The sequence below is a fragment of the Erpetoichthys calabaricus genome, chromosome 8, assembly GCF_900747795.2.
Source record: "Erpetoichthys calabaricus chromosome 8, fErpCal1.3, whole genome shotgun sequence".
Taxonomy (NCBI): Eukaryota; Metazoa; Chordata; class Cladistia; order Polypteriformes; family Polypteridae; genus Erpetoichthys; species Erpetoichthys calabaricus.
The window spans coordinates 81544911-81570513 of record NC_041401.2 but is presented as its reverse complement, the minus strand read 5'-3'; the positions used below and the strand labels follow the sequence as shown (position 1 = coordinate 81570513).

The 25603-nt window shown below is 34.7% G+C and overlaps 1 protein-coding gene across 1 annotated transcript in view; it reads right to left on the bottom strand.

Moving 5' to 3' along the window:
- Positions 1–25603, bottom strand: part of LOC114655762 (unconventional myosin-XIX) — a 75995-nt gene that overhangs the window by 37944 nt on the left and 12448 nt on the right. Inside the window, exons 2-11 of the mRNA XM_028806978.2 lie at positions 24786–24933; positions 22309–22457; positions 17326–17439; positions 14890–15019; positions 11591–11660; positions 9040–9142; positions 8076–8172; positions 6997–7073; positions 6408–6498; positions 1909–2080 (exon numbers count right to left, since the gene is read on the bottom strand). Coding sequence (XP_028662811.1) covers positions 1909–2080; positions 6408–6498; positions 6997–7073; positions 8076–8172; positions 9040–9142; positions 11591–11660; positions 14890–15019; positions 17326–17439; positions 22309–22457; positions 24786–24933 — 1151 coding nt within the window. The remainder of the gene's footprint in view (positions 1–1908; positions 2081–6407; positions 6499–6996; positions 7074–8075; positions 8173–9039; positions 9143–11590; positions 11661–14889; positions 15020–17325; positions 17440–22308; positions 22458–24785; positions 24934–25603) is intronic.

Below are 25603 nucleotides of genomic sequence, written 5' to 3'. Positions count from 1 at the left end.
CTAAATTCAGATAGTGGTCACTAAACTAGTAGTGAAGATTAAAGCTAAAAATGAAAAATGTTATAAACAAAATAAGGTAATAATAAAAATGTAATAAACTCCTAGATATATGAACTGTTAAGATATACAAGTATGTTTGACAATTAAATTGCATTAAAAAGTCCCATAGAAAGTTAAACCAGTTCTGTTTGCATCATTTAATTGTTCAGGGTTTTCTTCTACATGTGACCTGATTGGTTTGAGTACTGAAATGTATTAAAACTTTCATAATACCAAAAAACATTAAACTCTGCTTATTTCAACTCTAACTTATGGAGGTCAGAGCCTGCCGTGACAGTATTGGGTGTAAGACAAGGACCCGCACACCCATACTTGACACTCATTTATTAGAAATATCAAACTGAGTTTTGCTGTTCATATTTTGTTCTTTTGACATAATATATGTAATAAAATTATATAATGTAACATGTTTAACAAATCTGCCTGCATGTTACATAGTTTTGGTGTCCTAAAACATTGGGTGCTGGTTACAGATGCTGATGTGGAACAAGCAGCATTTATGACTGGCATTTAATCGCCAATGATTATTCTCCAGCAAAACAAAATTTTACAAAATGAAGATGAAAGCACCATCAGTAAAGAGGCAAACAGAATGAACTTTATTTCCTGAACAATGTTTTATCTATTTCATCAGACTAGTGTACTATAATATCACACTTAGAACCAGCATCAGCTTATAACAGTTTAAAAAATGTATATTGGTGGATTTTACTTTTTATCACAGCTATTTTAAAGAGAAACGACATAATACTAGAGACTAGAGACTTATGTTGGTTTTAGTGTCTCTCAAAGTAACTTATTTAGCACTTACAGTATGTGCTATGACATTTATTTGATCTTCTTACAGAAAAATGAAATGAAGAAAGAAAAAAACAGTGCGTAATTTTTACCTTTGCAACTTTTTTCTATTACTTCAGGACTGCCATAAACTCCTCACCCCACCCAGTTTCCTCCCACTCCCCTGCACATATGTCAGTATGTATAAAGAAAATGAACACCAGTGCTACATATTACAGTATCCTTGTGAACCACATAATACAAAATTTTAAACCTTTAAATGAAAGTTTTATTTCATAAAATGTTTTAAATTAATATATATATATATATATATATATATATATATATATATATATATATATATATATATATATATATATAGTGCTGGACATGTATGCAATTTTTAGATACATAACTTTTTTTTATATTATTGTTTTCTAATTTAAAAAAAAAAATACATGAAACTGTCTGAGGCTTTTGCTTCGTTGCCGGCCCAGGATGTGACAATATTTTTTAACTTGTTAAACAGGCCATATTAATTGCAAAAATTAACGTGTTAACTTTCCCAGGCCTAATTATTATGTCCTCAAACCAAATACACATTGTTATTAACCAGTATTGTCACAATATCTAACACTGTATTTCACTTATTTGTTTATAAGATTTTAATTATCTCTATAGGAGAAAATCATTATATCCCATACATCCCTACTGAACATCTCACTGTGCTGCTTGCAGATATACTAATGTCAGATAGCACCATCTTTATCTTTTGTTTGTGCGACCTCTGCACACACATCTTCAGCTTCAGATGTTGGCTGCAAACCAAAGCATCCATTGATATATGCTGTGAATGAATCTAAACATTCAATTTAAAAATACATATCAAAATACTGAATTAAACAAAAAATGTGTACATTTGAAATTGTTTACAAAATTATATTTAACACATATAAAATTAAACATATTTTATCCTTTGAGAAGAAACATATATTTACTTCTACTACATAAATGTGGATATGATACAAGCAACACTATAAATCGACTCATGCTTTCAGAGTTGAATCTTACTTTGCATAGATAACTTTTGCCAGACAGTCCCTCCTGATGCTGCATTCACTTTTCAAACAGGGTTTCTTGAATACCTGTTGCTGTCTGCCAGCTCGGATGACTCGAATGCGAAGCTGATTGAGCAGGTGATCCTCAGAGATTTTCAGAAGACCTGCTGCTATCTGCAAGAAATCTAATCAGAAAAACTCAGCTGTAAACATGAAATCACTGATCCTGATTTAATCTTACTGTATAGGAAAATTTACATAATATTTTCAAAATCACTTAATTCAGTTCAGTTTCACAGATGAATCCTTATTGGTGGGTACTGGAGACAATATTACCCATATCAAGTTGAAAAAAAAAAAACAAAGCAAGATACTACACTCGAAATAATGCATCAGGGTTAAAAAATGATACATTTTTGTTAGTCTGAATGATTGGCAAGCTGAAAACAATTACTACACTTTTGAAATCTGTATTATTTCTTTCTGTAAATCATACCACAAATATCAGGATGAATACAAATTTTATTTTGTGGTTAGCATCACACATTATTGCACAGCCTAGCATTAAAAAAGCTGTCCTTCCAAGGGGGGTTAGATTATCTTTTGCCTTAGAACTCCTTTATTCTCCTCTAGTGTCCTCTTCAGCTGGAGTTTTTCTTTCCTCTCTGACTATCTGACCATATAATTTGCTTATTAAGTGGGACGTTTATGGTTTCTTTCTTACTATATTAAAATTGTTTTCTAAAAATACTTGCTCTTTTTTTCCCACTTTTTTGTAAACCTTTGTGATATATCTATTATTATTGCAAAAGGCTTAGGTCTGCTACTGTGCTATATAAATAAATGCTGTTGTTCAATAAAATCTAGACTCATTTCTTTACACGGATAACATTTTTTAAATTGAAGCCACATGAAAACAAGTATGGCAAGGCATTTTAACACATTGTGTATCCTGTTAATTTCTCTTTTATTTGTGCCAATTCTAATTTTCATCATCTACAGATATATTTTGGCTAGTCAGATTTCTTTTTTGAAATATCTGTAATTACATAGTCAAAATGTGAATTTCAGGGTCTTTAATATAACTACTCAAAATGTAATTACAGATGCCTAATTAGATTTACAACTGGTGAAAATGTAATTGTAGTGATCTAAAATAGGAAGTAGAATGTGATAATAGATGTTAAACATAATATTATTAAGTTAGTGTGAGCTCAATTCAAGGACAGATACCATAACTAAATCTTTTCAAAGTTCCACTCATGTCAAAGCCAGCAGCTATGGGAGCACATTTCTTGTGCGAAGTCCAAAATCATCACTACCCAAATGATATAATTGCCATACAAAAATTTGTAGAGGTATTTAAACTTTGCAATTAATGATTAAGACTGGAATAGTTAAAATTACTTCCCACAGAGAGGTTCAAAGTAGGTCATACAATTTCCCTCATTACCAAATCTAATATTTTTAAACCACAATAATGTCTTGCAAGGACTCAGAAAGAGTTGTTAACACTGCAGAATCCAAAGCATCTTGCTAACATTAGAAGAAGGCAAAAGAAATACACTACTTCACCACATATATCAACACTCCATGTGCATATTCAGGGTGAAGGAATGGGGCACTAACGGCTGTGTTCAGAAATGAGAGCCTCATTATCTCTACAACATATTTAAAGGAACATTACACCCAAAAATAATAATTTTTTTTATCTGTTACTTAACCAATGTTGTTTGTAATTATGGGCATGAAAAACTGTTAATATCATATTTTTATGGTGAGCGAAGGTAACAAAATTACTGATACAGGAGGTTTCAATGGGAACCAATGCTAAACAACAGCAAACAACATCAGCATCAAAATGCCCCATTAATAAAAAAAAAAAAAACAACATTCCAGACACGTGTATTTGTCTGTTTAAATAAACCATTTCAGGAAAATCCTCTTGTGAACAAAAGTGGAAAGATTAACAAATGTGAAGAGAGATCAGACTTCAATTCAAAAGATTAATTCCATTTTAACACACCCATGTGAAATAAAAGTGAATTTTCCAGAAGTGCATTATTTAACAATATTTTAGCCAAAATACACATACTTGACTAGTGGATTATGCAACATGAGTAATTTTGATTTTTTCATGAATATTTTGATCTTTCCCACTGATGCCTATAATTCAGGAATTTTGTTACCTCCAAGGCTCATAAAAACAGTCAACCAGACTGCAGTTTGTCAGACTCAATGACCGTCTCTGATACAGATGTGAGCAACATTGGATCACCACTGGGAACAGCCCTGTCTCATTTTCTCTTCACTCTGTACACCTCAAATTATAAATATAACACCATGTAATGTGACTTCCAGAAATTCTGTACAAGGGAGATGAGATAGAGTATAGGGGTCAGGTGGAGAACTTTGTTTCTTGGTGCAAAGAGAACTGTCAGAATCTTAACATCATCAAAACCAAGGAACTGGTCATTGACTTTTGCCGTACTACATAGCTTCTATGTCTGGTCATTATTCAGGGAGTGGATGTAGAAGTAGTGCACTCCTACAAGTGCTTGAGAGTCCACATCAAAGACAGGTTGCACTGGTCTCAGAACACAGAGAAACTATATAGAAAGGGCAGAGCAGGTTCTTCTTCCTTAGGAGACTGAGTTAATGTAGAAAGTGACATCCTTCACAACTTCTATGACTCTGTGATGGCCAGTACAATTTTCTATGCTGTGGTGTGCTGGGCTTGTAACATCACTTCAACCTAGGCCCACCAAATCAATAAGCTAATTAAAAGGACAAACTCAGTTATAGGACACACTCCGAACCAACCTGGAGGTAGTAGCAAAGGACAGAATTAAAACAAAACTGAGTGCCATTATGTACAGTGATGCACATGCTCTCTCTAACACACTAAAACTGTGAGCTTTCAGCCAACAAATTATTCAGCAGAAGTGTATCAAGAAATGCTACTGGGGCTCTTTTACAGCAAAAGCAACACATCTGCATAATGCCTTACTGTAACTGTGACTGTCAAGTCAGAAGTTTTCTTTCTTAATAAAATTTTCTTTCTTTTTAGTATTTCTAGTGTGTGCATATATTTATCTATCTACTGTATTTATGTATGTATTTATTTACAGAGTTCCTGTAATAAGTAAAATTTCCCCCAGGGACAAATAAAGTTCAATCTGTCTAACATTTTTCTTGACCATCACATCACTTGGCCAAACAATACAGAGTAAGCATCACATAAAATTAAAAATCACTTTTTAGTGGAGTATTCCTTTAATGCCTTTCTGCCTCCAAAACCATATCCATGGAAAAATACATGCAAGATAATCATAAAAATGGTTTTATTAGGCCTATTAGCTTACCTATTGAGAGTGGCTTCTTTGCGTAGATAAGGGTGTTTCTTTATGTTAAAGTACATATTACAAAGTTATATATAAAATCTTTGACAAAAACAATTACAAGTTTCCTGATCCCAAACATCCAGGGATAAGTTAAGTCTGGGGTGTACAGTATGTAGATGATATTTTAATATTAAACATTTCTAATATAATCATTTTTATTTTTAAAGAGACATTACAACCAAGTTAAATATAGTATTTAGTCATTTATAATAAAGCAAATTTCACATCAGATTTGTGATTTTTTAGGCTGTAAAATCTCAATACAGTCTTTCACCAGATTCAAACAAGCAAAGGAAGCAGTGGCTAATTGGCAAGCTCAATCTTCTACTACACTTCTGTTATTTTGTATTTAATTTTGTTTTGGCCTGTCAATTCATGAGGAATATTTTATTAGCTGTCCAATGTATGCAAACAGAACATGAGGCAGCAGTTAAGTCTGTTTCTAGATAACAACTTGTTTGTTGTGGGAAGTAAAGATAGAGATGGCAGGCAATGTGGCAAAGTGGTTAAGGCTTTGGAAGTCAGACACTAAGATTATGGGTTCAAATCCCACTTCAAGCGCTGTGTGACCAGGAACAAGTCACTTCACCTGCCTGAGCTCCAATGGGAAAAACAAAAGAAATGTAACCACTTGTATCTCTCAAACACTGTATGACGCCTTGGATAAAGGCATCAGCCAAATACTAAGTAATAATAAAAAATCTTTGATATATTTAAATCTACTGTCATTACATATAAAAGGTATTGGAATTTTCCATGTTTAGGTTTAGCTTCTGATGAATTGTTTTAAATACCACAAGCAAAAAAAATGCCTGTCTGTAACTTTTCTTTAATATGCAAAGAAAACCACATATGGAAGCAGACTTTATTTTTACTCAATGTCTTCTTGGTTTCATTTGCAACACCAAAAATGTAAACACAAATTTTCTTCTCAGTAAGACATTCAGTTGTTGATTATGTTTCTCTGTGCACTGAGAAATAAACCAAAATCTGAATACTTATACTGAAATTTAAAACGTGTTAACTCCACACTAACAGTTTTCTAATGTCAAAATAAGAGTTTACTTACTGTACATTAACACCCATAACAGGGAATAGCTTACTTTACCTTTGGAATGTTCACTAAGTTCACATTGCATGCATTCATCATCTGGTGAAACAAACTCCACATTTCCGAGATGCAAGAGTCCAGAGAGAATCTGAGGAATACATTTTTTTTTTTTTAAAGTACATTTTAATTAGTTAACTTTTACATCAACAATGCACATATTAAAATTCATTACCTCAATGGAATAGACCTATGATCACCTTTGACTGTATGTGAACACAAATAACCAGTAAGACTAATTAAAAGCATAATTACCCACCATACATTTTACACAATGTAGTACAGCACACCCAATAACTAATAGAGGAAATATTTCTACATTTGAATTTGTCACTGTAGAATTTTGTTTAATTTGTGATATATTATCCAGGAATCATCCCATTCACCAAGGGCTGGTTCAGTACGTACAGTGCACAAAAGTGAGCAACAAAAACTACAGGCATAAAGTAAACATTCATAATTATTTAAAATGTTCATTTCATTAGTTACTTTGTAAATTCTCTCTTTTTACCTATTCAATTTTAATTATTTGGATTTAATCAAATAAATAAATAAATAAATGTATAGAAACAGGAATATCTTTATTTACCTTGAATATCTGATTTTGTGTTTCACTACTGATGCCTAAATGAAGCATTGCTTGTTTGGTCACCTCAAAGCAATCTTCTACAAAAATTAAAGAAAATTAAACAGTTATTTAACTAAAGCAAATCACACAATGATTCTTGAAGCCTACGCAAATTATATTTTTTATTCTGTACCACGTGTAACTCTAAAACTTAATTTAAATTATAAAATATGCATGCAAAAACAAACTGAAAATGTGATTGTTTGTCAGTGTATTATTGTCTTAAAGGTAATGTCTTTGTGTATAGGCTTTAATGTGAACTATGTGTAATAAATAAGCCTACCCCTTAAAAGTATCAGTGTGTAGTTTAACCTAGTTGGTGAGTTAATGTGTTTGTTTGGCAGCAGCAGTGTGAGTGATCGAGAGAAGTAGCAAGTCAGTGACCGTGACAGAGAAAGAAGCTGTATTTTTATCATTTCAATAAAATTGTACACCTGTAATAATAATAATAATTCATTACATTTATATAGCGCTTTTCTCAGTACTCAAAGCGCTATCCACACAGGGAGGAACCGGGAAGCGAACCCACAATCTTCCACAGTCTCCTTACTGCAAAGCAGCAGCACTACCACTGCGCCACCTAGTTGAATCTACTTAAACAGCAAAGTGTTAATATGCATTTTGATGAATAAGAGGTGTGTCTGCGTTATTTACATTAATCAGTAATGCATTTGTTATTTCTTAAAAAAAAAAAAAAAAAAGTTCCAGCCTGAAAAGTACATGCAAATACATTATATTGGGATTTAGTAAAGCCTTTTGAATTTTCAGTCATATCATGATACAGATTTTAGACGATACCACCCACTCTTGTATCAGTACATAGGTAAGGTAACAATTACCATTGTTTTAAAATAAATAAATAAATAAATAAAACCACAGCAGATAAGCTTTAGCAAGAAATAAAGTGACATATCACTTTTTAATAAAGGGAGGAAGACTGCAACACTCAAAATAACAAATTTTAAGCTAAAACACAAAATAAAAAACATTACAGTGGTCTAATAGACAGCCAACTAAAAGGCATTTACAGGTTCACAGACCTTCAAGGGTTCTCTCTGTGTTGGGCAACCAGGTGAAGAGACTGTTACAGGGAAGATTCCACTTCAGTCTTTCATCCTCAGTGGCACCTTTTGTGATCTAAACAATATGGACCGGATAAAGAAAAATAGAAATTTGCACAAGGGAAAAATATAATTAAAGACAATCAATTAGAATCTCACATGACTGGACAGATTTAGACAAATATATACACAAGAGACCTGTGTGTGTATGGAGCAGTCCACTCTGCTCATGTTCAATCACAGCCACTAGAGGGCACGTGCATGCACTTTTAAATTTTTTCGGGGTTTGCATGCATCTCACTTCTCACTACGAAAGACTTATGTACAGCAACACCGCCGCACAACAACGTCATGCTAATGACACAGATGAAGAGACAAAACATCAAAACGAAGCAAACTATGTGGCTCAACAACATGCAAGTGAAACACCTCAGCAACAGAGTGCGAGGCTTTACGTTTTCACTAAAAAATTGTCCATCTGGAGGTATTTTCTTGAGACAAAGAGTAATAGGACTCATATGCCAACAATAAGATTTGGTATTGCCAGTGTCTTCTTATGAAAGCCATTGGGGCAGCAAGTACAGGTGGATCCACGTTCTCTGCCCAAGATATTTCTTAAGAGTTAGCTGATGCCTCTCCAAGTTCATGAAAACAGTAAAACTGGTAGGAATTCTTCGGGTTGTTTTTTTGTCCCAAAGACCACACACAGCTAGTTATATTATAAAAGACAAAAGAAAAGTTTGCTATTAATGAGAACTAAAACATAATTAAAAAGTGTCAAGCCAGACTATTAAAAAATTCATAAATTCATACTGGGTTTGTGAATGTTACTAAAATAAATTTAAGCTCTAAAAGGTGGCCATATTTCACTTCAATACAGATGTCTGAGTAAATTTTTTTTTTTTTTTTTAATTGTCAAAACTTCTTGGAAATGAACACAAACCTGATAGAATATATGAAAATTTCTTTCATTAACAGGTTGATTAGCCACTCTTGTTTTTTCCAACAGATATGTTTGAATGGAAGCCCCCACCAGTTGTTGTGACCTGCAGTAATAGAAAAGTGAGTAGAAAAGACAAACTAAAGCAAGAATGAGTTTGAATGTCTATGGTACACTTTTTTTGGCATGAATAAACATTAGATAATGAAATGAAATTACTGAAATATGACTCACAAGTGATAAAAATAAAAGGTGAATCTGTTTACAATAATAAAAACAAAACAATAAAATTAAGTTATTTTAAATGACCTACTGTATATTATTTATACCATATAAAGCTTAGATGCAGAAAGAGCAGTTAGCTGGAATGAGACTTGACAAGTCATTAAGTAAAACATACAAGTTTTCAGTCCACCCATTTTCACATACCATTTATCTATTAATTTCAGGGTTTAAAGAGGTCAGGAACCAACCTTATGTAGGGCACCAGTTCATCACACCCAACAAAACTACTATGAAATACAGAAAACCAAAAATGTCTTAGGTCTAACCTGAAGTGGTCTCCCATGTGCACAGAAAATAAAAATAATTTTAAAAAATTAATTTGTGTTTCTTATTACAAAAAAAAAAAAAAACCCACAACAACAAATTAGTACCCAGTGCCAGAACACAATCCCTTAATAAAAAATAAAAATTCAGTAACATCAAATTAACATCATGATCGAAGATACATTCATGAAGATCAATATTAATGAAAGATATTGAAATCTGTACATCTTGCTTTAGCCTCTCTCCATTATTAATGACTCCACCAAAATGTAGTGAGCCAGTAGTAGGGCTGGGCGGTATGACTAAAATTCTATATCACAGTATTTTTCAAAATTATACCAGTATCATGGTATTCAATGGTATTTTTTCCCCATGCATGAGTGGATGTTAACCATATTTTCCACTGCAATTACTGCAGTAGACTGGCTAAGAATAACCTATTCCACTGTCATGAGAATTGTACATTATTAAAATGTTTTTTGTACAATGTACAATACAACATGTCTTAGAAAAGGAATAAAGAGTAAATATTTTTTGTAAACCAACTACACTTTCTGTTAATGTTATCAATCTCTGTCCACTGACATGTTAGCTATATGGATTGTAATGGTGCTGGTTATCTCGATCCATTGCTTGCTTTTTTGTCATAGGCAGTCCTCTAGCAAATGCGTTTACAAGTGACATCTGACTCGAGTGTCCTCTAGCTTTTTCAGTTTTACCCAAGGATGTGGAGGGTGCCAATCTTAGTTCCATACATTCATGGTACTCCAAAGCATGTTTGCGGCTAAGGTGGTCCAGCAAATTGCTCGTGTTACCACCTCCAGCGACAACTTTAGCTCAACTGCATTTGCAGTAAATAGTTGTTTGATCCACATCTGACCTTTTAAAATCAAAATCTCTAGACAACAGACATGGCTCCTTTATTCGGCAAAAGTTCTTCTGTGTTATCATGTTCAACTTTATCATCTGCTACAGCTTCAGTTTCGGAATGTTCTCTGTCAATTTTCACCGCTCAATACCTCCACTAACGCATGTACTCCGTTGCATGTGTGTTTAGTGGTGTAGCAGTGAAAAAAAGTCCCCCCCTTAAACAGTTTCCCACTTCACCACGTTCCGAATGTTGTTCAGGCTATTTAAACCGGTATAAGAAAAATACATATCATAACGAAAATAAAAAACGGTTTTCGGTATGAACCGGTATACCTCCCAGCACTAGCCAGTAGCCATGTTTATTTAAGAAGCATTTAAACTATTTCAGACCAGCTCAACAGAGAACACTAGACATTCAGAATTTAAACAAAATGTTAATTCTCAATTACATATAGACTTCTTGGTAAATTATTACAAGTTGAATTTCCACAGATGCTACATTTCAAAATAATACCAGTCTCCTTTTCTGAGTAGCATACAATTTATCTGGTATTTATAGTCATGACCACTTTTTTCAAAAAATCTGAATTGATTTTTTAAGCATACTAAAATGCACAAAAGTGGATTTTGCATTTTTCATCTCTTATCTGTCACAAAATTTGATTTAAAAGAAACATTTAAACTTGAAACTTTTAAAGGGTGGCTTGGTGATGAACAGTGAACCGGGTTTAAATCCTAGATCAGCTTCTTCCCCATCAACTAAGAGGATAAATCACAACTCTTAAATTGACCTTGCATAGATGGGTGTTAATATGTTCCTTGATGCTACCCTTGCATCCCATCTATAATTAGTTCCTAAGTAGATAACAAACAATGTTGTAAGACAAGCTCTGACACCTTGCAACTATATAACAGAATAAGAGTGTTTTTTTAAAATGACTAAATAAAGTAAAATAAAGGTAAGACTTATTTGTCCCAGCACTGATTTGAATGATTAATAAACTTTAAAATATTCTACTATATTACAATCATTATGCAAATAATTTACATTTGTTTAATTACATTTCATGCATAAAATCTAAACATATGAAAGTCACTGAATTTTTAAATTCAACTAAAACTTTTATCGACTTACCGGTTTAGTTGCAGTTGAATGTATTTTCCAAAGCGACTGCTGTTATTGTTCCACAATGTGCAGGCATTACCTGTAATTTTTGTGTAAACAATACATTTATGTAAAAAATTAAAGTGAAATGTCTATTCCAAGTAAGACTAATGCACAAGTGTTGTCAAAAAGCCTAAGTAATATAGGAGGCTCATGTTTTAGACAAGACTGGCATAATTACTGACAGTCCCCACAGATATAAACTGAAATATATCTGGACAGCTCAAACTGAAAATTAACTGTGAAAGCATTGCCGTTTTTTCAAATTATAGATTAGGGTAGCAAAAAAAAAATCACTTTAAGCCATTCTCTTATAAGAAGCAATTTCTTTTGATTGAAGTTATACTGATGAATGTAGTGAAAAAGAATATGTCAAATAAATATCATGTAAGGTACAGGTTAGATGAGAACTATACGAAAATGATAGCGTCTCTACAGAAATAGTTCTACAACACCAACACACACTATTTGAATCTGACCATTCATCTAAAATCACTAGCCATGGTTTACAGAAACCAAGTTGTAGAAACTGATTTCTTAATATATATATGATGTGACATGGAACAACCCCTTAGGAAAGAAACATGTTGGAAAAGTCGGTGTCTAAATATGTCCAAAGTGGAATCTAATGATCTTAACACAATGAAACTAGTATTACAAATCATATACAGAATATTACATTTTCAAGACTATCCCACAATGAAACAACTGGATACAATGTTCTGTTGTTGAGATTTGTTGCCATAACAGCAAACAGGAACTTATATGAAGATCAAGGAAAGATGGATGATGGCAAATATCATGTAAGTCCTGGAAAGGCTAGTCCCTAACCTGCTCAGATTTCAAGTGCAAACACTGGATTCCCCCCACCCCCTGCGTTTTGCCTAACATGCACTCATAAGGGAAGAAGATGTCATTATCTATCTGCTACACAGGACCTACTTGCATCTGGACAGGGCAGTTTGGTGTGCAAGGATCCTATTTTGTGAAATCTCCAGGCTTTAAATACATCTGCAGTCCACAGCTTGCGAGCCTACAAAGCTAGGTGTCAAAATGGGTGATCAGCAATGCAGTAGCCAACCCAAGGAAACCTACTGACTTCTTCCCTTGTTCACCCTTTAAAACATCAAGACTTCAAATACATGTCTAAGACATAGCACTTTCTGGAAGTTTTTGGACAACTTTCCACTCAAGTGGTACATAAATGGTGGAAAGGAGGAAGAATACAGAGCTCATTTTTAGGAAAACCAAGGATGTAGTAGTGGACAGCAAGGCTGCAACTGACTTCAGACTTCATTCTGGTATTTGAAGATGAGGTAATTCAGGTATATACTGTATTGTACCCAGAGTTGCACTAGGACAGAAATCTGGATTAGATTTCTAACACTGAAGCAATATACAAAAAGGCCACAGACACCTGTATTTCTTGAGGTAGCTCTGATCCTTGGAGTGGGTGGAACATTTTTGCATATGTTTTGTCAGTGTGTAGATGCAAATGTACTCTTTTATACAGTAGTATGCTGAGATGCAGAAGTGAACACAGAAGATGCCAAAATACATTAATCAGGAATGTCAGCTTTGTTCTAGGACTAGTCTGCACTCTCTAGACAGAGCAGAAGAATATTTGCTAAGTATAAGGCCATTAAGAAGAATGCCTAGCTTTCTATGCATGACACATGGCTGATCCATATTACTAACCGAGAATGGTAAACCGGATGGCATGGACGCAGGTACACGGCGATGGGACCATGAGATGTACTGCGCAGGCGCGTACAGCGCGCATCTCATAAACCGCACGCGAAGTTGTATCCACCGCGCACGAAGGAGTCACGGCCCAAAAACAAAAGAGCTCAACTGACGTGGATGAGAAATGAAGCAACAGCGTGCCCATGGCTAACGACTACCGACAGCCACACAAAAAAGAGGACTCTGCGCTGCAGCCCAGATTCAAACGGAAGAGGCTACGGAGGCCCCACGGGTCCATAAAGTACGGAAGGCGCAGGCGTCAGCGCCATATTGTGAGTGATACTACTGCGGAGTGAAGGCACAGGCGTCACCGCCATATTGTGAGTGGCACTACTGCGGAGTGAAGTTAGGAATAATGTGCTGCTTGGGTCGACTAATGTATTTCAGGATACCCAACGCCAGGGGTAGGCGAGCGAAGCGAGCAGGGGGCAGAGCCCCCTTGTTACACATAGATGCTCCAGGAAGCTTGATCAGAGCTATTGTTCTTTTTTTTACTAGTAGTTATTCAATTTTACAATGCAAAATGTATTCAGTACATGTCCTTTTATTCCTTTTGAATATGATAGTTTTAATTAGATTATGGACATGTTCATGTATCATACAGTTTTCTCTTCAGTGTATTCTGCATAAGTTTTATTTTTTTGTGAATTTACTGCTATAATTATACAGTTTCTACTTGGAATCAATAGAACATATCGATCTATTCATCCTGGATGAAATTCTGCATCAGTTGTGCAAAGACTTAGAAATGGAAAGAAACTATGCCTTGGAGAAAAGCAATGGTCTGGAGCATTATCAAAACAAATAATGAATATAAAAAAGGCAGACAGTTTGGATGAGCTTTACACTTGTTTTAACAACATATCCTAACTGATATGTTGATGCTGTCCATATACAGAAGTTCATTTTCCTTTGGAGAATATGGTGAGAGAATTTTGTTGCCCCTTCCAATATTTTGCAGCAAAAATAGAATTACAAAGTGGAAAACGAAAATCCTGTGCCTGTTAAAAGGTACAGCAGTTTGGTCAACAGTACTAAGGTGCCGTATGCAGCCAAATCTTCAGTGTATAGTAGCAATTAGAATTTAAAGCTGTAAATCAAGTTACTGCTAATTCAAACTCACAAAAGTAAATGCATGGCAACACTTGCAAATAGCAATATTAAGAGCTCCAGTCAAGATGCGAGACCTTGAACAATTCTGCCAAGGAGAATGGGCAAAGTTAGAAAACACTAATCCAGACTGAATCATGGCTTCTCTCCTGAAAAAGGCATTTCTACCAAGTATTGACTGATTCTGTGTAAAGAGTCATGAAACTATTTTTTTCTCTTAATCTTTTTAATAAATGTTATTTAAGTAGCAAAATACTGGAGTGTATAGATTTTCACCAGGCACTGTAACAAAGACTGGAATGTTACACGATATTTAAGTCTAGATTTTGTTTTGTTAATCCAGCAAGGGAAAAAAAAACAAAAGAAGGGAAAAGAATTCTGCAGCTTCTAGTAGATTATTGCATCTTGCTTACCAAACGCTTCCATGACGGGGTTAGAATCCAGTACTCTACGCTCTATCCTTTCAACTGTATCATGGGCTTTCAAAGATGAAGAGACAGCAACTGTAGCATAAAATTTCATGAGACAGCGAGATGTCCATGTCTGTTAAAATATGATAATTTTTTCCCATTCAGTAACAAATAACATCATATGTTTTCAATGAAAAACTTAAGAAAAAATAACAGAGAATGTCTCAAAAAGTAATACAGGGCCATACAGTCCTCTATGGCACTCTATTTTTAAGTACTTTTTTCCAGCGAGTTAAATAACAATTATGTAAGAAATTCCAAATGTGATTTTAAAGGTTAGTTAGAAGCAAATAATGTAACCATGCCTCTATGCAATTCTAAAACCCCATGAAGAAGGAAAAGGAAATAAATCTTCAAGATGTATCTTTACTTCAAAGAATTTATAACATAACATTCTCAAACCTGTTTAATAAAAATCAGGGTCAAAGGGAGCTGGATCTCCAAATTAAATTACTAATTAACCTAACCACATACTCTCTGAGGGTGTAGGAGAAAAAAGAAGGAAAAAAGTGCACACTGTACACAGAATACAGCATCTATAATGCATCAGTGGTAATCACTGCACCAAATTATTTATATTTTATAATTAAAAAATGTAAATATTTTTTATACACAATATATACATATACATACATACATACATACACACACACACATAGATACATACTGTACATACATGGTATTTCTTGTATGTGTCCCAATATTAGCAATAATGAAACAAATGCTAAACCTGAGTAAGGAGTGACATGTATTTTATTTGCACACTTACTTCTAAAGGAAGTCCCTTGTATAGAATAATAATTAAGGGTGGGATGGTGGTACAGTAGTTAGTACTGTGGGTTACAGCTTTGACGTTGGGTTAGAGACTCAGCTCGGTCACTGTCAAGTCTGTGGAATCTGCAAATTGTTTCCTGTGTCCATTCACCAAAAATATGCATGTTAGGCAACTATAAAATTGGTATGATGTGTGTTATTATGGGTCTGTGTGACCTATAAAGACTGCTGCCCTATCCAGGTTTGGTTCATGACTCGTGCTTGATGTTGCAAGGGTAGGCTCGGCAATTACACAGAAAATCTGGAATAAGTGTGTTTAGGAAATGTGTGAAATCACTTGATTATTTTACTATCAAATCTGAAATGAAATATAGAATACATATCATCGTTTCCTACAAAGTAATCAGACGACACAAATTGGGCAGTGCAATAGTCCACTGATTATCTTAGACATTAAATTCAAGCCTGAACATTGCCTTTAAGGAGACTGCAAGCTCTGGCATATACATTTTCAATATTATAGGACTATGTCAATGCTAAGGATTACAAGTCTAATACATGTAAAAGTTATGCATTATCTAATACAAAAGGTATACAGTAGATAAAAACCCATTTTACTGTGTTTCCATTTGTCATGGTATAGCATAACGGAAAATCATGACTACACTCATCATGGAGATAACATAGCTAGAGATTCTTAAACAAATATGTTAAAACATAAGATGAGGCCATTTTTGTTACTGAAAGAATTTCTTTAGCCTCACTATGTGGAAGATTTACAACCATTGCTATGGAAAATTACAAATAATGGTGTAAGGAACATTTGTTATCAACCATGAAGATAATTCAAATACTGTATTTGAAGGATATTCTAATCATTATAAAAGACAAAAATCCAGCTAAATATACAGTAGGTCAGTTGTTTTCATGTTCACAGGATCACTGCACAGTACATATTATTTACAACAAAAATTTAAATTATGTTATTCCTATCTTTCTTGTATCATTTCACAAGCTATGCTTGTTATTTTCATATGAATACAACAAGCTTTTCTGTTCTATAGTAGGCTGAATATGGAAGAATAACTTTTCATATCACCTTTCTAAATACATAAGAAATGAAAAAAACAACCTAATTAAACAAATAAATTAAAATGTAAAAATTGTTGGACTCAGTGAAAATAAAAGTGGCTGGACAGAAAAACTATACTCACAAAGATTTCCCAGGGCTGAATCTTAAAGCCACTGGTTTAGTCAAACAAATGGTGAGCACTGTGGTAGTCTTGAGAGACTGAAATATGTCTTGAGAGTTTCAAACTCATCAGATTTTCCTACCCCATCTCAAATAGGTGACAGTTAGTTTTACTAGATGCTCTAACACACTCCCACAAAAACAGTAAGTGTTGGACTGGGGTCTCATGCAAGACTTGCACTTAGTACTCATGTGGTAGACTTTGGTTTCCCATGCTCCTGTAAAGGAATAAGTAAGTAAAAAATGTATAAATAGATGAAGAAAGGATGAAACTATGCTTTCTATTTTGTGTTTTTAAACTTTTCATATACTTTATTCTTAAAAGTAGTTTTTCTGGAGATAAACAAAATTACCTTTCCAGCACCACTTTCTCCACTGACAATTAGTGACTGGTTGATGGGCTCCATCTGACTCTGGACATTTCTGTATGCTTGCTCAGCAGATGTGAAGATGTGTGGCCTGAGATACTGACACCCCCCCAAAAAAAACACAAAAATTATTATGTGTGAAGAGTTAAATTGTTTATTGTAACAACTGTTAGAAAAATGTCCACGTTATTAACATATAACAGTTAATAAAAGAGTGTTCTCCTGGTCAATCTGTACCCTTAGATCTTAGTGGGAAAAGTTCCTCAGTTTTTACTATATAAATATATCTACTGATCTCTCTAATTATAAGATATACAGTACATAGTAGATATCAGTTATGCAGTTTGCATGAATAAAAAAGGAAATAGCATGATACATTAAATGCTAAAACAGCTTGCCATATGTGTGTCCTTGTAGCTTCGACTTTAAAAAACGTTGATCCAGTTAAGAAAATGTGCAGAATTTGCTGAAGGACTGCCTTGTTAATGCCCCAACCTCTCCAGAATTATAAGTGATGCTAACTACAAAACCATCTTAACTGAACTACAATATTATCTAGATATTTGTTTGATGTGTTTTTGCAGACAAAACTAATATATTTTTCATCCAATTAGTCTTTCACACCATCACGAAATTCTGTTTAAATGTAAACCCTATTAATAATGTAAAAATGTACTATGGTGCTAACCAGTATCATTGCCTATTAGCTTCTGACGGCATACACATACAGAGGAAACAATTACACGATAATGATTATTAAAGTTTGTCACACTTTGTTTAGTATTAATAAATTATTAAAGTCTATGTTACAGAGATAGTCATTGGTTTTGTGGGATAAACAAAACTACAGCTTATTCATATCTTATCTGTATGGCTGGATACTCTTTAATCCATGTATGAGATGCATTTTCAGCATCTACTCAGGCTCCTCGGGTGTGCAAAATATCATTTGAGGTCAAACAAACCTAACTTTTAGTCTCTGATGCACTCTCTTTTAAGATTTCAGCTAAAACAAAAAAAAATAATAAAATCAAGAAAAATCCTGACTCAACAGCATCCCTAGCATAGTGAAGCACATTGTCTTATCTTTGAAAGTGGCTGGGAAATGTTTGCTTGGTGTACACATTCAATTTCCAGGATTTCTTATAGCATCTTTAAGCATGCTGCTGAACTATGTAGACAAGAATTTAGTGGATTTTTTTTTTTAATTCCCTTTGCCATCCTGATAACTTTTAGACTCTTCCTTCACGCTTGTATCTTGCAGAGCTCAGTTAGTGCTTTCTAATGTAGATGTCCCAGGTGCAATTTACTCTAGTTTTTTGATAGAAAATGTTAACATGCATTTTGGGCCATTCATAACCTCGCTCCTCCATATCTGTCTGACCTTCTTCATGTTGCCATTCCCTCCTGTAACCTTAGATCCTCTTCCTCCATCCACCTGATCGTCCCTCTCGCCCGTCTCCTCCATGGGGAGCAGAGCATTCAGCTGTTCTGCTCTCAAACTGTGGAATTCATTACCTACTGAGCTCAGAAATATCAATCATTTTCGACCTTTAAATGTAAACTTAAAACGCATCTGTTTAAAATGGCTTTTTCTTTATGATTACAGTGGCTTTGTTTGGTTTTAATTTTATATCTTCTGTTTTTTTCTGATGTTTTAAGTTGTTTATAATGTGTCTTTTTATTTATTTAGATAGATAGAGATACTTTATTAATCCCAAGGGGAAATTCATATACAATTGGTCAGCTCATTGAAATCTTGCTTAATTTCTTAATTAAACAAAAGTGCTACTGTCATCAGGCCTTTCAGTTAAACATTATTCTTCTTAAAGTATTCTGCATTATCTTTCATGTTATGTTCTAGTGTAGTATGCCATCCTACTTTAGTTAAGGATAAGAGGGATACACAAATGGGTTGAAGAGTGCTGAGATAAAGCACAGGTGTCAGCCAGGTTTGCATCTTGAGAAGTGCAAAGTGTCACTCATCTTGCTCAGGTCTCTTCTGCTACTGTGGCAATAGGCTCATCAAGGCCAGAGTCTTTCGAACCTACCACCAGTTGTCCTGTTGAATCTAAATTGCCAAATCTCCTCAGTTTTGGAGCTTATTTCAGAAATATTTTATAGTTTGAAGCATAATATAATCTGCAAAAATATGTAATTGAAATAAGATAAATGGGGTAGAAAGTTTACTTTAGAAATCTATGCCTGGTATTTGGACAAGACAGTGGTAGTTAATCAAAGTATATTTGCATTTCCCTATTTACTCCTTTTTTGTGGATTGAAATTATTTCTATGCCAGATATTTATAACAGGGAAGAGTAGCTAAAATAAAATTAATTTGCATTTACTTAATGGAGCAGACAGAGCAGACTCTTTCTTATTAGGAGATTGTGTTCCTTTAATGTTGGTTGTGACATTCTTTAGATGTTCTATAACTTTACAATAGCCAGTGTGATTTTCTAAGGTGTAGTGTGATGGGCAGGTAACATCACTTCAAGGGAGGCCCACTCAATCAACAAGCCGATTAAGACAACAGGCTCAATTACATGATGTACTATTGACCCAATGGATGGATGGATGGATGGATACTTTATTAATCCCAAGGGGAAATTCACATACTCCAGCAGCAGCATACTGATACAAAAAACAATATTAAATTAAAGATTAATAACAATGCAGGTAAAAACAGACAATAACTTTGTATAATGTTAACGTTCCCCCCCCCCCCGGGTTAAATTGAAGAGTCGCACAGTTTGGGGGAGGAACGATCTTCTCAGTCTGTCAGTGGAGCAGGACAGTGACAGCAGTCTGTCGCTGAAGCTGCTCTTCTGTCTGGAGATGACACTGTTTAGTGGATGCAGTAGATTTTCCATAATTGGTAGGAGCCTGCTGAGCGCCTGTCGCTCTGCCACAGATGTCAAGCTGTCCAGCTCCATGCCAACAATAGAGCCTGCCTTCCTCACCAGTTTGTCCAGGCGTGAGGCGTCCTTCTTCTTAATGCTGCCTCCCCAGCACACCACCGCATAGAAGAGGGCGCTCGCCACAACCGTCTGATAGAACATCTGCAGCATCTTATTGCAGATGTTGAAGGACGCCAGCCTTCTAAGGAAGTATAACCGGCTCTGTCCTTTCTTACACAGAGAATCAGTATTGGCAGTCCAGTCTAATTTATCATCCAGCTGCACTCCCAGGTATTTATAGGTCTGCACCATCTGCACACAGTCACCTCTGATGATCACGGGGTCCATGAGGGGTCTGGGCCTCCTAAAATCCACCACTTTGAGTCACACCATTTAACAAAGTCCTTGATTAGGTCCCTATACTCCTCCTCCTGCCCACTCCTGATGCAGCAGTATGGAGTAGCGGAGGAGGGAATGATGACAAAACTGATGATCATTATAAATAATGCTATACATTCCCTCTATGCCACACTATTTTTAAGTACTTTTTTCCTAGCAAGTTAAACAACAATTGTGTAAGAAATTATACTGGGGCTTATTTATATCTACAACAATATGCCTTTACTGTTATCTTTAGCCAAGTCAGAGGTTTTCTTCTGTTCTTTGATTCTTATGTGTATGTGACTGGGAGTTATTGTTGTTGTTTGTTATAATACTTCTTGAGCTTCCTTAAAAAAAAGCTACATTTCCTCATTTGGACAAATAAAATACTAATACAGATTATAATTAATGAGTAATACACTACCAAATGAATTACATTTGTTAAATGCTTGCGATTGTGATTTTGTTCATACTGTGAAGATCTGTCAGTTTTATTGAGTCTTTTGATAAAAAATTACATCTAAATCCACTCTATTAAAGCAATACAATATTACATCCAGAATTATAATTAAAATTATAAATCCTGCATCATGCAACTTATCTAGTGTCATCTTAAACATATTCTGAATTTATGTTGTGCATTCTGTTTTTATTAAAACTGTTGTTTTTTGAATGTTGTGGAATGATGACTGACAGTGTACTAATATTATACAGTGTGTTTGTGCTAATGCTTTACTGCACAAGCTTCAATAAACTGTATTTATAGTAATAAAGTACACACTTGTAATCCTAACTCTGCCACAGAGCTTTCATATAAAAATTTTAAGTAACTGGATACGATACATATGACCTCATCTAATAATTTCTGCTATTAAGAACACTAGAGATTATAAAAAAAAAAGTTCTAAACTCCTTACAGGTAGAGTACTGCATAAGAACAAGTAAGCCATTTTGTGGCCATTTTACTGTATCTCAGAAGAACCTGTGAAAACATATATCGTCTGACTTTATGCATAAAAAAACACTACAACTATCACAGTATACGATTTTTGGTGTTGTATTCTACAAATAAAGTTCTATCTATCCTAAAAAATTCAATGTTAAATAATATTTTTGAGGTACATATATCAATGCATCATTATTTTATACAGAAACATTCACATTCACCATCAAAAGATGCAAGAGTAGAACTCATAAGATATAGTACAACCTACTCAATAGATCACAAGTTTCTAGAAAAAAAAAAGTAGTAATTGTGTTCGTCAACATCAGAACTTTGGCAGTAGCATTTGGCAAAGTATTTTTGCATGAAGACTTTGTAGAGTGAACTAACAATTAATTTGTGAAAGTTGTCACAGAGTATTTCTAAATCACAGAAGGTTTCGAATTTTTTAGTGTGGATTGTGGATTTGCTGAATGGCTTCTGAAGGCACATCAGAAAAACACATGAAATGAACTCCTACACATGAAAGACATATTTTTGAAGCATTAAACACTAAATGATTAGGTACACACAGCTCTAACTAGCATTTATCTCCAAAAGCGTTGGTTATGCATATTTTATGTTCTTAGCAGACAGTGAACATGTAATATTCAACACCTCCTTACTTTTTTAAAAAGTCAATAAATGCATAATACTGATTAAAAAATGCTATCAGTTATTTCTTCAAGAAAAGGAAAAACTTACTTGAAGCTGAGGTGCTTTATGATATTCCATCATCAGTTTGAGTGTATACAAGGATGGTACAGGCTTAAAAGGGTTAACTGCCACCAAGGTACATCCAGCATTTGTATAAAACTTGTTTTCCAAATATCTTGCTTGAAGACATTTTAAAACTAATAAATTCAAAATAAGACATTGTGAATGTAAACAAAGAAACTAAACAACTAAATAAAAAAAAAAAATTATTTTACATATAGACATAGATTCACTCATGTGTATCTGAGCGTAAATCTCCATTTATCTAGCTTCTTAACCTGTTTACCCCAATATTATGACAAAATAGATTATAATCATCTTTATAATCCTATAAAAACCAATTTCCTAAGCAAAAAAGTGTAATACAGTAGTCTCTTGTACTCAATATCTGGTTATTCTATAATTAATAGAAATAACTGACTATACATTCCCTGTGGCTATTGATCAGTTTCACACAACACTACTTCAAATAAGTATTATTTTTAAACACACCATAAAATGTGAGTTTTGTCCCCACAAAATGTAAGTTGTGTGTAAATCTAGCTGGTGACTAGCCTATTCCAGATCTCAATTTCTTTTCCTACAATTACTCAAATGTAGACCATCTTGCAGGTTTTGATTCAAATGTAGACCGTCTTGTAGGTTTTGATTCATCATTTTGTTGCTATCATTCAAATCTTCTTCTTCTTCTTTTGGCTGCTCCTGTTAAGGGTTGCCACACCAGATCATCTTTTTCCATATCTTCCGGACTTCTGCATCTTGCTCTGTCACACCCATCACCTGCATGTCCTCCCTCACCACATCCATAAATCTTCTCTTAGGCCGTCCTCTTTTCCTCTTGCCTGGCAGCTCTATCTTTAACATCCTTTTCCCAATATACCCAACATCAATCCTCTGCACATGTTCAAACCAACGCAATCTCACCTCTCTAACTTTGTCTCCCAACCGTACAACCCAAGCCAACCCTCTAATGTACTAATTTCTAATCCTGTCCATCCTCGTCACACCTAATGCAGATCTTAGCATCTTTAACTCTGCTACCTCCAGCTCTGTCTCCTGCTTTCTGGTCAGTGCCACTGTCTCTGTCCCATACAACAAAGCTGGTCTCACTACCGTCCTGTAGATCTTCCCTTTCAGTCTTGCTGATACCTGTCTGTCACAAATTACTCCCGACACTCTTTTCCAACCATTCCACCCTGCCTGCACTCTCTTTTTCACCTCTCTTCCATAATCCCCATTACTCTGTACTGTTGATCCCAAGTATTTAAACTCATCCACCTTCACCAACTCTACTCCCTGCATCCTCACCATTCCACTGACCTCCCTCTCATTTATTCTGTTGCTGTCATTCAAATCAATGTGAGAAAACCTAATATTCTCCTGATGAAACTTCTGTAGGTGTAGACTGCCCTACTCCTTTAATGATCCAAAGCTATCTCAAACCATGATACTGCCATCACCCTGCTAGACAACTGGTACAAGGTTCTTGTCAAAAAAATATTGCTAGCTTGCTTTGGGCAAGAATTCATGTTGTTCATGAGCAGTGAGTTCCAATTTGTTCTTCTACAATAGATACAATTTAGCATAGAATTTGTATGATGGTGAAGTCATAACCACTACTTTTAGTTAAGGTGAAATATTCCTAGCCATTTCTCTATTGTGACCTGCATATTAATGGAAAAAATGTACCTTTGAAGATATTAGTTAATATTAACAGTAGTGGCTTTTGTGCCCTCTTATCACAATTTTTCTTTATATGGAAAACAGGACTCTTACTTTAACTCGATGGAGCCAAAAGGCATTTTCGTAGCCAGACTGGCTTCAACAGTTTCTTTCTGTGACCCTGCCGCTCGGAACTGTGTATTCACCCAAGGTTAGTTTAACTCATATAGGGAATAATAGATGTAATTGGGCCTGATTGCTAACTATACTATTCACACAGCTAGCCCTCATTACTACTTTAATTGAGGTTAGTTCATCAGGGCACCAGTAACATTTCACACTTAAGGACTACATGCTTGATTACCTAGCAGACCAAACAAATGAAAGTGGCATCACAATTTCACTAAAAGGTCTGACTAACATTACTGTGAAAAATACACAATAATGCAGAAAATTATTCATGGATAAACACTTTTTCATCAAATAGAACATTTTTATATATATATATATATATATATATATATATATATATATATATATATATATATATATATATATATATATATATATATATATAATTTCATTAAACTGAAGGTCTGGAGTCATGGGTTCAAGTCTTATCCCAAGCACTTCTGTGGAATTTCTATTCCCCCTGTATCCACACAGGGGCATTATTTTGTATGTTGACTATATAATATTTACTCCGCAATGAGCCTATCAAAGATGACAGACCCATGAATTTTAATTAATTTAAAAATAATTAAGAGGTTGGGTTTTTTTTGGTTTAAATTGCTTTTACCTACCTGTCTTAATTGTTACAGGGTTCACCTGGGTCAGATCATCGTGTGTGTGCAACTTATCATTATCAAGCAAAAATGCTTTTACATCTTCATCAAATGAGTCATTCAAAGCAGATGAAACATCTGGTGACTGCTTTCTGTGGCCACTGACCTAAGAACAAATGTTTACAGCATTTAAAAGCATAGATCATTATCTGGCTATTATTTCTTAATGCAAATTGAAGGGTTACATAAACAGAATAAATTATAGTTTACTGCCATCATTAAATTAGATTTAAAATATCTACCAAGCACATACTTACTTGGTCACTGATTTTTGAGACATATTCTTTAACTTGTTTAATCCAATTACAGGGTCACAAGGACACCAAGCCTAGGCAGGGAATTATTCCTGGCCACACTACATGGTTAACACCTGAATAATTTCTGTTGTACCTGCAGATATGTTTACAAAGACATGGGAAGAACATGCACATTTAATGCAGCCACTAACCAAGCCAAGATCTGAACATAGCTTTCTGAGGCAGCACTGCTGATCACTGCAATGCCATAGTGCTTAGACCTCAGACTTAGACCTTAGACTTAACCTCCATCCATCCATCCATCCATTTTCCAACCCGCTGAATCCGAACACAGGGTCACGGGGGTCTGCTGGAGCCAATCCCAGCCAACACAGGGCACAAGGCAGGAACCAATCCCAGGCAGGGTGCCAACCCACCACACTCACTTAACCTACACTTTACATATTAAAAGAAAAAGTGGCAGGGTGGAATTCAATGGAAAAAATATTAAGCATTAGGCATTTTTAATTTTTGAATCAG